This window comes from Perna viridis, chromosome 14 (assembly GCF_037379345.1).
Source record: "Perna viridis isolate PV_CMFRI_1.1 ecotype Kerala chromosome 14, ASM3737934v1, whole genome shotgun sequence".
In the NCBI taxonomy this organism is placed as follows: domain Eukaryota; kingdom Metazoa; phylum Mollusca; class Bivalvia; order Mytilida; family Mytilidae; genus Perna; species Perna viridis.
In genome coordinates, this window is record NC_142458.1 from 16,865,943 (window position 1) to 16,881,312 (window position 15,370).

The following is a 15,370-nucleotide window of genomic DNA, read 5'->3' on the forward strand; positions in this document are numbered from 1 at the left end:
CACTTGCCGGTTAGATTATTGATTATTTGTGCAATTCGCTTCATATCTGTCTTATTTACATTAAAATACAAAAAGTACACAAAAGTTATAGTATATACAAATCAAAATATGTGAACATGATGTTCAGGTAAATGGAAAAATATATTTTATGATGCAGTTAAGGTGGTTTTCATGAAAGTCAAATTTTCACATGAAATTCTTGCATAATTTTCACACCAAAATTATGTTATTTCACACGAAGATCAATCACAGGAATTTCATGTGGTGCTTTAATTTTCATTAATTTTAAATAAACTGTTTCAGCCTATGATTTTTTTTCTATTTATTGATAACATGCCTAATAAGGTCTATACTAATTGTTATCAAGACAACGTTCATTAGAAGGATCCATAGTAGGACGAACTCTTGAAACGTTTAGCGGTGCGGTTAGCAAAGATTATGTCTTCATCAACATTCCCAAATGATTTCCTTTCGTAATTTGACCAATAGAGAGGTGGGAGCCCCGCATCTGAAATATTATCACTTTCCATATTATTATCACGTTTGGTCTTTCCTGCATCTACATCATTCCCCTTGCTGTGTCTGTCAACAACAAAATTTGAAAATATACTTTTGGTATCAGAATAATATAAAGATTAAACGTGTGAATTTTTTTATTCTTTGATTATAAAATATGACAAGATCGACAGCGCATAAATATATGTGTATAGAGTAGTTGTGTTCGATTACGTTTTCGTGCGCAATATTGTAAAAAAAAATGATCCAGGAGATGAGGAACCGGAGATTGTAACCCTTGTTTATGACAGTTTTGTGAACTGTGTTATCCCGCCCTTTTTATAACTTTCTGGGTCCACTCTTTGTGAAAATGTTGTATATGTTTTTTTCTTATTGTTATTATACAGACAACGAGATTTTGTAATATCTGGAGCAATATATATTCGAAAATCTTATTTGTTCAGATGTTTCATTGCATAATTTAAAGTACAACGTTTATAATTTTGCAGTTGATAAAAGCTGCGTGATTCAAAACATTGAAGATATTTTTTTAATTCACTTATGTTTTATGTTTAAGGTTTTTTACGACTTTGTACTTGTTTTTGAATTTTTTCTGTATAAATATGCTTGAACTAACTTCATTACCTGACTTTATAACATAGTCCAACTATAACCATTATAAGAACAAGTACTGCAAATACACCAGCGAAGGACGATCCAATAATTGTTATCATTGTCATGTAATCTGCAAAAGTCATATCTTAATCTAAAAGAACATAATTACATTTAAGAATTGACAATACAGTCAAACTTGTTTTAGCAAATATCTGTATTCAGGAATAACGTGTTTAAAAAGAATGTAATTGGAAAAATCCATATATGTAATTCACCATGATTTCGTCCTCCCATAGAAGTTCAATTAAGATCAGTATGATTGTAATTGATTTTAAGCAACGTCAAAGTTGACCCTTAAACTACCGTTAGTAACTTTGTTCATACTCTAACAGCGAAGCTTTACATTATCTTCTGGGCCTTGACCAACTTGATACATAATTTGCCTAAGAAATTAGTGATATATTTCGACCGATCGATTTTAATTCCACTTAAATGTGTATTGTTCTGAAAATATCTCTGGCTTTTTATATTATTTGTTATTAACTATATGTAGCAGATTGCGTTAATTTTATTTGCTTGATAAAAAAAATATTAATTTAAAATAGAAACTTTTATCAAGTCTAACCTGATGAAGAGGATTTGTTTCTGGTCGGATCAGTTACAATTGTTTCTTTCATACTTGTTGCAGGTTCATTTGGCATTTCATTTGTATGCTCAGTTTGTGTAGTTTCTTCCTTTCTAGATGTACTTTGTTCCGTTTTCTTGGTTGTTTCTGTAATATCGGCGATGGGTTCAGTGATTTTCGTTGCTTCCATAATGGTGGTTGCGTACCCTTCTGGTGTCGTTTGGTCAATAGAGATAGATGGCTCATATTTTGTCGTTGTTTCTTTATTAGTGATAGTTGACTCAGCTTGTGTTCTTTCGTCTTTTATTTCGGTAGTTGGTTCAGTTCGTGCCCATGATTCTTTAATAGCGGCAGTCGACACGGCTTCTGTCATTGTTTCTTTATTTATGGTATAGGGTTCATATCGTGTTGTCATTTCTTTTATTGTGGTACTTAGATCAGATTGTGAAGGTGTTTCTTTAACCCCGATAGTGGGTTCAGTTTGTGTCGTTGTTTCCTCAATTGTGGAAGAGGACTCTTGTGTGGTTTCTTGAATTCTTGTCGTTAGTTCAGATTGTGTCATTGTGTCCTTATCAAAGGTAGTGGTCTCAGATTGAGTTGTTTCTTCTATTGTTGTTGTGGTGGTTGCCTCAGTTTGTAAAGATGTTTCTCTGATCTCGATAGTGGAATCAGTTTGTGTCGTTGTTTCCTCAATTGTGGAAGAGGACTCTTTTTGTGTTGTTTCTTGAATCCTTGTAGTAAGTTCAGGTTGTGTCGTTAAGTCTTTATCAAAGGTAATGGTATCAGATTGAGTTGTTTTCTCTATTGTTGTTGTGGTGGTTGGCTCAGTTTGTAAAGATGTTTCTCTGATCTGGATAGTGGATTCAGTTTGTGTCGTTGTTTCCTCAATTGTGGAAGAGGACTCTTCTTGTGTTGTTTCTTGAATCCTTGTAGTAAGTTCAGGTTGTGTCGTTGTGTCTCTATCAAAGGTAATGGTCTCAGATTTAGTTGTTTCTTCTATTGTTGTTGTGGTGGTTGCCTCAGTTTGTAAAGATGATTCTCTGATCTGGATAGTGGGTTCAGTTTGTGTCGTTGTTTCCACAATTGTGGAAGAGGACTCTTCTTGTGTTGTTTCTTGAATCCTTGTAGTAAGTTCAGGCTGTGTCGTTGTGTCTTTCACAAGAGTAGTTGTTGTAGAATCTGTTGTGTGAAGGTAAGGACAGCTATCCTGGTAAATAAACATGAAGAAAGACTCGACTGAATTGTACCTATAATTACATCAAAATAATTATCTGTCTTAATGATTACACTTCATTTCAAGAGTAATCAAGGGAACAATGGTTATAGCGGTAATCAAAAGAATGTGAACAAAGATCAGACATGGAAAACAGACATACACAACAAAGAACATAAAGCAAATAAAATCATACATACAAAATAACAAAAGCAAATGAGTAACTCGGACTCCACTAAAAACTGGAAGCATGGACCAGATGCACCGGTAGGGTAAGCATCTTCTGCTTTTCTAGAAACACCCGCCGAGTTGCTTATAAAAGTCAAGTCCGGGGTATACAAACGAGGAAAGGAAAACTATGACACGTTGAATAAATCAGTTTTCATGGTGCAGATGGATACACCATAACGATCTACGAGTTCATGATGACGACCATAAAGCTTCTGTAGTGATGACTTCAAATTTGTAGCAACATAACCCTGTTCCAGAAGCCTATTTGTTAGAGTTCTAGCGCGATACAAAAAGTCTGGGTAGTTTCGGCAAGCTCTGGCATAACGTATGAGTTGTGATATTAACACTCCATACGCAGGTGCTGAAGGAATGTCGCCACAGATGAAAGGAAAGTTGACAATTCTGAATGAAAAGACATCATGTTTGTCGTAAAGTTTGGTCAATAGTTTTCCTTTACTATCGATTTCTAAGTGTAGGTCAAGATATGAACCGACTTCACAGTGAACGATATTTCTGATGAACAAAGAAAGTTAACGAACAACTATGATGTCGTGCGAGAAACAAATTTAACATGTTGCTCAATTTCAAGCTTGCATATCAAAATCATCAAACGATTTGCAAAGATAAAAATTGGGTTACGTTAAATTTACAAAATTAGAGACAAAACTTTAAAAACTTCATGTAAGATACATAAATTTATGTACTCGGATTTTGATATATCGAAATTGTCCCAACATTGTCGCTTTGTAATGTTTGTGCCAAAATACAAAGTGGTTGAATTTTATTTGATATGAGTTTTTAATTGATATTGATGTGGAGTAAAGTTTCTTCATATACAGGTTCAAATGAAAGGATGAATATGATTGAATTTTAGTCCGGTCATTGCCCATATCACTACCAACTCTTACATCATCAGCGAGAGTGACCACAATTATGGGATATATATAACATACTACCTTACAAACAGTATTGAACAAAAAAAACGGCGATAACTATAATGCGCATTATTACAGACAAATAAGGTTTCTGAAATTATCAATATGTATTTAAAACCTAATCTTTTCTACTCTTCATAATTCTTGTAACTAAACTAAATGAATTTATGCTATCAATGTTCAAACATAGCAACAGTGTATTTGTCATTATACACTTACCAACAAAACGCAAGTCAGACTTGTTGTATTACAGTTGTAGCAGTCTTCATCGTACACAATAACTTTTATAGAATCTCCAAAATGAAAACCATCGTTTGACAGACTTATCTCGTATCCATCAGCAATGGTGTCCTCATATGTTGCTCTTTTCCGCCTATTTGAATGCAAATCACAGGATACCATGTAGTTGTTGCGGTAGACAGCTTGAATAACACTGCCATTGGTTTGGGACTGTGTTCCATTTTCATGAATCTGGTAGAAATCATGATTATGATAAACATTGTTTAAAAATAAATAATTCGAACAAAAAATCTTCCATTTCAAAATACTAGGTCGAATTCGAATACATGAATGAATACACACGACTCAAGCAATATGTATGATTACTAATTAGTTGTTTTTACAGGTGGGTCATATTTAGAAATAAGTGTCCGACTTTTCTTGGAAAATTTACTATGGAAAATCAAAGTTGGATCAAAATCAAGTTTATTTTTTTATATCACAAACACAACTATTTTTTAGTTCTATGTTATGTTGATAATTAATCAAAATGAATACATCTAACACAGGTATTAATATGGTTCAATATCTTCACTGTCTGATGCGGCAATGCATACAAGAATTGAAAAAAAAGAAAAATGGATTGGATTTGCTACTTATACACATGGTCATTCCGAGTTATCCAATTCCTTGTCATTAGAAATTGCCGAATGTTTACAGTAAATTGCTATTTGGTATCTTTTGTTTCCGGTTTAAGTTTTTTTTCTTTCTTTTTTTCTTTTTTGTTTTTGTTTTTGTTTTGTTTTGTTTTGTTTTTTTTGTGGTCGCCCTTTAGAAATTTGACCGACGTTCTAATCTTGATTTCCATCGAATAAACAATAACCTATTTTATGTACTAAAATAAATTTACGTCTAATGACCGTTTAAAAAAAAGACATCATTTTGAACGCCAGCATTTTGTTGACAAAATAGGAAGAATTTCTTCGTGTCGAGGCAAAAAGGGCTGAGTTGTCAAGTTTAATAGGTGATGAACAACTTATTGTCCCCATAAACATTCAAACCATAAGTCTCGTTGTGGGACAAAACGTTTCCATTGAACTTTCCTCATATATATTTTTTTTTCATTTGAAAAATCTTTTTAGATGTTATTGCACCAAAAAACCAATACATTTGGATTCCATAAATGTTTCTCCAATAAAAGTCCTTCTATTCATTTTTACAAAACAAAATATGGCAGACAATGGATTTATATGAGAGGGTGTGAAGACTGATTCACATGCTTATATTTTTTTAGAAATATAAAAACAATTGCGAACCGAAACACTTGTCATTTAGAAATTATCTTGAGCCAACCCATAAATCTGAAATCGTTAATTAAAGTGAATAATAAAATGTTTACGGAGAAAACTACAGTGAAACATTTTTTTTATTTTTGTTGGAACAAGGATTTCTATTGTTTGATGAACTTAAGAAGGAATATGATTTGGAACCAACTAATTAATTATTATTCTTACATACATGTCATACAAGTGTAATAACAAAATACTGTTTAAGGAAAAAGGGTAATTGAAACAAACTTTGATGATAAATAAGATAGGTATAATTTAAACTAAGTATATTGATAGAGTAATCAAGGAAACCAAGGGTATAGCGGTAATCAAAAGAATGTAATCCAGGGACAAAGACCAGACATGGAAAACAGACATACACAACAAAGAACATAAAGTAACTAAAATCATACATACAAAGTAACAAAAGCAAATGAGCAACTAGGACTCCACTAAAACCTGGGAGCATGGATCAGTTGATAATATGCTGACAAATATGTATATGAATTGTTTTGTCATATCGTGAGCACTATGGATCTGTATCTGCCGTACATTCAATCTCAGTTTTCGCTATATAGATGACGTATTATCTTTAAACAATCCTAATTTCGGGGATCGCATCTACCCAAAAGAATTTGAGATAATATATATATCTTGACCTACACTTAGAAATCAATGATAAAGGAAACTATTGACCAAAGTTTACGACAAACGTGATGACTTTTCATTCAGAATTGTCAACTTTCCTTTCATCTGTGGCGACATCCCTTCGGCTCCTACGTATGGAGTGTTCATATCACAACTCATACGTTATGCCAGAGCTTACCGAAACTACCCAGACTTTTCTGTATCGCGCTAGAACTCTAACAAAGAGGCTTCTGGAACAGGGTTGTGTTGCTACAAGATTGAAGGCATCATTACAGAAGTTTTATGGACGTCATCATGAACTCGTAGATCGTTATGATGTATCCATCTGCACCATGAAAACTGATTTATTCAACGGGTCATAGTTTTCCTTTCCTCGTTTGTCTACCCCGGACTTGACTTCTTAGCAGCAACTCGGCGGGTGTTTCTGGAAAAGCAGAGGACGCTTAATCTACCGGTGCACCTGGTCCATGCTCCCAGTTTTTAGTGGAGTCCGAGTTGCTCATTTAATTTTGTTACTTTGTATGTATGATTTTAGTTACTTCTGTCTGGTCTTTGTCCCTGGATTACATTCTTTTGATTACCGCTATAACCTTGGTTCCCTTGATACTCTTAAAAGAAATTACAAAACTATAAAATTTGATATCTTAAACCATATTTGCCAGCTTTGATCGCATTCATGTATAATTAAGAAAATAATATAGATCAATAAAAATTACATAAAAATGTTTTCTAAGACACCAAATCTCCTCGGAGTAGAAAATGCCGTAGATATTTGTTTTTCTACAGGCTCTGCGTCTTTTCCCACAGAGACCACCTCTAGGAACTGTTATGTTTATCGGAGGTTGAAATGTTTCCTCCGAACACGATGGACCAGAAAAACCATCAAAACATGAGCAAACACCTATAAACAAAAACAAATATTAGTTAATTAGTTAGCAAAAGAAATGATCAACATTTGAAAACTTGATCGTTTTGTAGAAAGGTCCCAAATAATCAAAATATTTTTAGAACGTTCTACGTGAAAAAATAACAAGTATCTGGAATTTCAGTTAGCGGAATTAGCGGGATTATGGGCTTTAGTAACTGATCCAAAATGGTATTGCTTTGACGATCAGGCATTACATTTATTTGGTTGTATTTTCGGTACCAAATTTGTGGTTGCCAACGTTGTGCTGCCTACCTGTTGTAGTAGCCAACATGTTGATATGACACAATTGCAATTCGTTATAAGAGCACTGGAAATGTAAAACTATGGATTTGCACCTAATTGCGATATAAAACTAACAAATATAATATAATATAATATAATATAATATGAAAAAGAATTAACAGATGTGTATTTGATGTTTTTTGTAGAAATATACATTTAAAGAAGATTTTAATTGATATTGACAAATTTAACTTTGTGTCGTTTTTGCTGTTGTGAATTAATTAGTACAAATTATTTATTATACGTATATTGATATGATTCGATAAAACTTATTATATTGCATGTCAAAATGGCGACGGTATTTTGAGGCTACTAATTAAACTCAATCAATGAAATAGATAGTTAGCTGACATTGAATGCATCTCTATAGAAAATGCAATGCAAACCGAGCTGATCGGGATCAACTAAAGACAAAGTGTTAATAGTCCCATGGTCGTCATAATGACTTGACTGGTCAATGGGGTGATTTTGTTTTAAATTGATCAATTACATTCATCATTTATCAGAGACGCTGCTTTTCGCTGAATTTATCCTACATCGATCGGCACTAAGCAGGAACTTACTGAGCATATGAGTTAATTCCAAGTTATTTTAGGGTTGGCATAGTTAAACTTTCTATGTTTTTCCCTTGGGTTCTTTTGGGCAGTATGTTTGTGACTCGGTGTGTTAATTTTAAGGCTTTTACTTGTAAAAAAATGTTCCTTCGTTTGCACTGATGTGACTGCTTTTTCTTGATTGTACTAATACGTAAACAAGAGATTGTCACTTGCTCTAAACATTTACTGATATAATTTGCACCAAATAATAAGAAAACGTTACAATAAGATGTAATTACAAATCTATAAGTACAGCAGAAAACGGATACTTCACCTAAATCGCAAAGACCATTTGAGCTGCAGTTTTCTGGGCATAGCTGACTTCCTAGTAATTCTAAAACTGTCTTGTTCCCTTCATCTGTTCTGATAATTGATAGGGTTTCATTTTTCTTTACTTCTTCTAATGTCTGTGTTTGCATTGCACCAATAGTGTCTTGGACAAATAGTGTGTTTCCAGTTAGCTGAAACACAAAGATTGTGTTCGGTATGTCCAAAGTACAATTTGTTCAATTACAGGTACATGTTCCAGGAGCAAATTGAAAAAGGAAAACCCAGTAACGGGATAAGACATCGCGAATGCAAGGAAATTTTAAGAAACCGACTTAAAAAAAACAATGCGGCCGTCATTAAAACGCTTGTAACAATGCTAAAAGTTTGTTGATGATAATCGATTATCAGAAATAAAATACAAAGTCAAATCTATTATTGTCAGAGGTTCAGTGGACAGTAAACAACGGAAAAGATTTTATTAAAATGATTAAGCATCATAATTATTTTAAACAATTGGTGAAGAATTATTCAGATTTTGTCAACAATCCAATTGTAGATTATTCCTTCCTACACATTTGTATCGGAAATCTTTCAATGATATGATAAGCCTCATAGTGAATTCATTTCATCTAAGAAAAGAGTCCATCAGAATGTTTGCATAATATAAATATTGCCAGATAAAAACATCATGTAGTGCACAAAGAGCTAATTTTAAGGATTCCCTGGGAGTTTCAGATAACTATTAAAGACATCTTGGGATTAAATGACTACAATGAATCACAATTTATCCCCCTATCTAAAGTTCATTCCAATCATTGTGAGTGGTCATCTGTATCTAGATTCACTTTTATGCCATAAGCTTAAACCTTATGCATGTATATTACTGACAAAATGCAAGACAACAATTAAAGGTCACCATCTGTTCTACTTCGCACTATAGAACCGTGCTTCATCGGCAAGGTCACATATAAGTATATAAAGATTTGAGGAACTTTTCTTTGGTAAGAAATGAACTCGAATTGACAGCACTATACCTTGAAAACCATTTTACTTCTTGTGTCTTATCACTTAAATTGTAACTTCATATATCGAATTTATCTTTAGTTATCTTAAGGAAACAAAAATAGGTTATACCTCTATATCCTTTACACATGATTCCAGAAAAAAGGCGCTATCTTCTCCAACGACATCTGTGTAAAGCTTTGACATGCTGTCAAGACTTTGATTGCACGCTTCAATGGCCTTTTGTTCATCCCAACCATTTCTGTACGTGGCAGCCTACACACGAGTCAAAGGTTTAGAATCCATAAGCTAACTAGCATGGATCAAAATACAGCATTACCATAAATACAAGAAAATGCTATGGTCGTTGCTAACCTTTTATTAATTGTTTGTTTAAAGACAAATAAATTGTTATAAAGAAATAGTTATAAAGTAAGATACAGAATAAAAACCAATTCATTGAAAAAATGTTTAAAATAAAATGATAACAAAATGGCATTCGTTAGAGAAATTGACCTTTCAACCAAGAAACATCGCCTCCCATAAAAAGCAACTGAAACCAGAACTTGTAATCAATATTTAAATTTTAATACATATCATTTATACTGGTTCATTAATACTTGTAACAACCTTCTGACTCTTTCGACACCTTTTAATTACATTTTGTTTTAGTGAAAGGGCTAAAAACTAATAGATTTAGTTTTACCTTTTAGTATGAACTAACCGTAATATTTGCGCTTTGGGCATCTCCGTCGTACCTCAGGGGTTCAAAGTCTATTACATCATCACTGTCATCATTATCAACACTCCTTCGATATATATCGTGTGAAGAGAAAACAGAAACAGACCGCTTCCGCCTTGTTGGAATAGGACAATCCGTTATGAAGTAGTTAGATGTTTCACAAAACAATCCTGTATTATTACAATCCACATTGGAAGCTTGTTCAAAATCATTTGAGTTTTGTGTGTTTTCTGGGTTATGCCCTGTTGCACAAATACAGTACGAATTTATATAGTCTTGACGACTTGAACGGTAACTATTTAGAAATTGTGGAAATTCAGCAGCGAATAAAGATTCTGAACTGGTGCTGTTTACCCTTGAACAACAAAATTACATTTTTTTTTAAATTACAGAAATTCAAAAAAAAACAAAAAAACAATGGGATAACATTTTCCGATTTTTTATTTCTAATTCTACTGACGGTATTGTACTCAAGTCATACCAACAGATAACTACACTTGGGGAAGGCGAATGGTCGTTACTAAAAGGTCGACCAGCCAGATTTTGCAACCGCTGCTGTCGGGCAGTTTGCATGGCATCATTTTAATCCATTTGTCTGCATGTGTCTGTGAGATTAAAACTTGATATTTACATTATCGTCGCCAATTGCGGTAATACATTGTAACACACGAGAGAACTTATTATTACACTTACCAACTGTATCAGTTCGGAGGTTTGTTTAGAAAAGCAAATGACGCTTACCCTACCGATGCACCTGGTCCATCCATGTTCCCAGTTTTTTGTGGAGTCTGAGTTGCTCTTTTTCTTTTGTTGTTTTGTACGTATTATTTTGGGTATTTTTTTTCTTTATTGTGTTTGTTTTGCATGTCTGGTCTTTGTCCCTGGATTACATTTTGAATTTCGGTAGAACATTAATTCCCTTGATCACTCTGTATATTTGATTTGTTGTGTCATAGGCTACATGACAATCCAAAGTACATATCCCTTTAAAACTCGAGTGCATCCCTTGATTTAGCTAATGAAAACAAATAAAGCTAACCTCCATGAATTCCCGAACTCTTGGTCATCAGTTGTTAAAGTGCCAGACCGAAGTTTATAGTCGTCTGCAGCGCTTTGAGGATCACTTAATGTGCCACATAAACCTTCCGTTTTGTTTAAGTCGTGAAGTGAGGGTATGATGTTTATACGACTTATAAACCCAGGATTCCATGTGTTAGGATGAAAAACAATCTTTGCACCGGTTGGAAGTACTATCTTTATGCATAAATTTGATTTATTTAAACAATTGTTATAGAAGTCATTAATACATTTTACTAGCATTTTCCATTTCTTTTGAAAGCCTCCTTCTCTGTATGTCACAGGAATAACTTTCCTTAAACGTGCATTAATATTGTCGTAAAACATTGAATTTAAAAAAAAACTTTTGTCAATTTTATGCACAACAAATAAGTCGAGAGAAATGTCTAATATTTAAATTGTGTTTAAAGCAAACTTATTGTATATGCAAAACATTGGCATGACTTGGATTTAATTGGATTTAAATATAACAAACTTTACCGTGTAAACATTGTGATGAACATTTACAGACATATCATTTTCATCACAGTTGAGCCATTTAATATATGGTTGAGCAAGCAATTTCTTGTCCGTTCTTGAGACTTCTTCACATAATCGGAACACGAACACTGATAGTCCACTTCTTACGGCGACACCACAATTACACGAGGATCCTTCCCATCCATATCCACAATTTGTGAAAAGTGCATGAACCTGCAATACACGAATCTCATAACAAATTGTTTTTCGTGAAAAATCATTTGGTAAAGCACATGCCAAATTTGAAAAAAAGCCCTTCCTGAATATAATTTACAAATATAGAAAGTATGAAAAAAATAGAAGTATGAATATACAATTGTGACGCAGAATTTTTCACTTCTGGTTCCGATAACTAGTAATAAAGATGAAATTGTAAAAGAAAAATAACATCAAAAAGACATTTGTTTTCATGATCTATATATCAGTATAATGTTTTTGAATACTTGGTTATTAAAACCGAATTATCAAATTATATTTGAACGCCTTTAATTGCACTACTACACAGACAGTCACATACCATAATAACAATATCAAATATTTACCCAAAAAGGTCCTATTTCGTTTTTATACAAAACAAATTCCCCTATCTCCATATAATGATAATAACTGCCGTCAAATGTAGATATGTGAGGATCGTTTACTGATTGGCATTGTCTCCCTTTAAGAACGCTCTCCTTGTCGACAACAGTTATCTGAAACATTTCCTGTATTGTAATGACTTGCCTAACTAATTAAAATCAAATAAGCAGAATTAAATGAAACCATCAGAATGAGGACTGTAATAAAGTTTTCAGCCATGTTTGAAGTTCCATTAGATATCTGATCATTGTTTACAGGACCCCCATATTCATAGTAGTTATCTTTAAGCAACTTAAATGATTATATAATTTCGTCTTACATGAAACATTTACTATTATTTAATAGAAAAGTCAGAACACACAAAACTGAATAGAGTAACAAATGTAGATAATCTCCTCTATCAAAACAGTGAGAAAATCTTATATGATAAGTTTTATCTCGATCTCAGTCATAACTAAACTATACGACAAACACAAAGGCTTCAAATTTAACATTGCCAATTTTCCTTTTATCTGTGGCAACATTCCTTTAGCCTCTTGATAATGGTACCAAGACGCTACATGGAATTTTATATTATACTGTACCTGTTACAAATAAACTACTTACTCAGAGTTCTTAAGCAAAACGACAAGAGCTATCACTCGGTGTGTCAATTAACAAGTCTGGAGAAATTATTTGTGCGTAATGTCTGCTTTATATCTTGCATTTTCATCGAGCAACTCGGCTTTTGTTTCAAGATAAGCAAAAGTGTTCACACTTTCACTGAATTTGGTCAAACGTATTTATATTAATGGAGTCTGAGTTTATGATGTTTAACTAATAAGAGTAATAAATGTAGCAAACCTTGATATCCGGTAGTGTTACATTTGTCCATGGATCAAAGATTCCAACATTTACGATAGAAGAAAGTCGAATGAATGAAACCCTGTCTCTGAAGTTGTACCTTCCATCACTATATCCACGAACGTCTATCGAAACAGGTGTGTTCCAATTTTTACTGTCTATAACAATACCGCAAGATTTAACATTACCTCGACTAAAGGCTAAAGTTTGCGGATTGATGTTATTGTTTCCTAGGCACATTTGTTGATCATTTGTTGAATACAAATAAAACTTTATAATACAGTGAGCGGTACCATCACACCCAATAGGAACTGTTGGCGTAAATGGAATGGACACCACATTTCCTTCTTCAACCTGATATTCATACGCACTAGGCTGAAGTAGAAAATATGTTCTTGAATTGAAACAAATTTCCCTTTCTTTTCACAGTCTATATTTTATGAATTTAGATGAACAATTAATGGATTGGCCTAAAGAACAATGCATTATAAAATTGGTTGAACTTTCAAATGACAATGAAAAAACAATAACCTGGTACCCAAACATACTAGCAAACAGAGCTTCTATTGACGGGTGTCCATTTGGGTACATTGTACAATCGTTAAAATACTAATAGAAGCCCAACAACAGTAAAGTACGCTCGTGACTGATTTAGCCTTTTTATGTTTATAAATGGTGACCATACGTCCATTGATGAAATGTTTAGAAAAGATGACTGCACTAAAAGTGTTAGCGAACCCCCTGTCCTATCTCAAATGTTGAAATGAGAGTAACATTGCATTCTAAGTGTCTTAGAAAAATCTGACAATTAGAAGGAAAAAATCATAGATTGTTTCAGAAAGAGAATGAAACCTAAAGTGTGATTTGGCTAAAACAACAGATAAAGAAGGGAAATGTCGAACATGTGTGATAGGTTAGGTTACGCGGACAAACGAAGACGTTTTTTCTGGGTACACGCGAAAGCATACACGCAGATATCAATTGGCCGGAATTGACGCACAATCAAACAGCAGAAATAACTATCCCGAAGTTCGGTTATATTTCACACACAAAACCTTATTGGAATGCCATTGTCAAAGTAGCCCACAATAAAGAACGAGCTATGTGTCGTCTGTAGCTAGCAGGTGGTAGCCTCAGAGCAAATGTGTACTAAGAAAGTGATTACAATAGAGTCATCTGATAGTAGTTGCAGACTCACAGTTGGATGATTTCATAGCGAGATGCATGAAGCTGTACAACACAACAAAGAAAATTTACCAGCTGGAAATAATTAGAGCTGGATATAATGCGTGGAAAATTGGTCTTCTGTCCTGTTATAAAAGGGAAATGATAAGGACAAAACATCCCCTGACAGTTACCCACCTATAAGCATTTAATCCTGCATTCTGAAAATTTTCGAGCAAGTCGTAAAATCGAGTATTCTTACTGTTATAGACTATGATGTTAAATTTCCGAATTCCCAGCAGCAGAGGTTTCAAAGGTATTTCTGCTGCCTCACTGCCTCATTCAATTTACAAGAAACAATTTTTCACAATATACAGATGTCTAATAGAATTTCCGTTGCGTTTTTTTTTAGAAAGGCCTTTCACATGGATTGGCGAAAAGGTCTTATATTTGAAATAAATAGACTAGGAGTAAAATGTAAATTGTGGAAAATTATTGATGATTGCCATACTACTACTGTAAGTTCTATTGTTGTAAATCAATGCCAGTCAAACTTTTGTCAAGTTAATAAAGATGTTGCATATAGACAATGGGAAGTTTTGTTGGGTCTTTTATATTTAGTTTTTGTCAATGATTTAATGCAACAGCTATAACAAAAAATATCTGGTATAAATATTATGAATGTAGTCAGCTGTGCTCCCGCCTTGGCGGACGATATCTCATGTATTGGTACTCCCCTGTGTCCCTTCAGTGTCTGCTTGACGTATGTGAATGTTATGAACGTACCTGGAGGTTTCAATTTAATGCAAGAAAGTCATGTGTTCTACAGTTTTTTTCCGAACATGAGAGACCAACCCCTTCCTTTTGATTGGAATATATGCCGTGAACATGTTCCACAAGCTCGCGGATATACACACGAACTCGAGTGAAAGAACAAATAATTCGTGTCGAAAAAGTAGAAATTGGCGGAATAATGTTGAAAATTACAAACCCAAAAGTGCTTATTGACTTATACAAATCTATTGTCCTTCCGTCTACTCTATATGGGTGTGAAGTATG

The 15,370-nt window shown here is 33.6% G+C and overlaps 1 protein-coding gene across 1 annotated transcript in view; it reads right to left on the reverse strand.

Moving 5' to 3' along the window:
- Positions 1-307: 307 nt before the first annotated feature.
- Positions 308-15,370, reverse strand: part of LOC148598413 (von Willebrand factor D and EGF domain-containing protein-like) — a 28,547-nt gene continuing 13,484 nt past the window's right edge. The window contains exons 9-20 of the mRNA XM_088562182.1: positions 13,148-13,522; positions 12,268-12,417; positions 11,687-11,899; positions 11,169-11,383; positions 10,112-10,484; positions 9,520-9,663; positions 8,390-8,576; positions 7,026-7,210; positions 4,334-4,585; positions 1,736-2,942; positions 1,141-1,240; positions 308-582 (exon numbers count right to left, since the gene is read on the reverse strand). Coding sequence (XP_088418308.1) covers positions 378-582; positions 1,141-1,240; positions 1,736-2,942; positions 4,334-4,585; positions 7,026-7,210; positions 8,390-8,576; positions 9,520-9,663; positions 10,112-10,484; positions 11,169-11,383; positions 11,687-11,899; positions 12,268-12,417; positions 13,148-13,522 — 3,606 coding nt within the window. The 3' untranslated portion in view covers positions 308-377. The remainder of the gene's footprint in view (positions 583-1,140; positions 1,241-1,735; positions 2,943-4,333; positions 4,586-7,025; positions 7,211-8,389; positions 8,577-9,519; positions 9,664-10,111; positions 10,485-11,168; positions 11,384-11,686; positions 11,900-12,267; positions 12,418-13,147; positions 13,523-15,370) is intronic.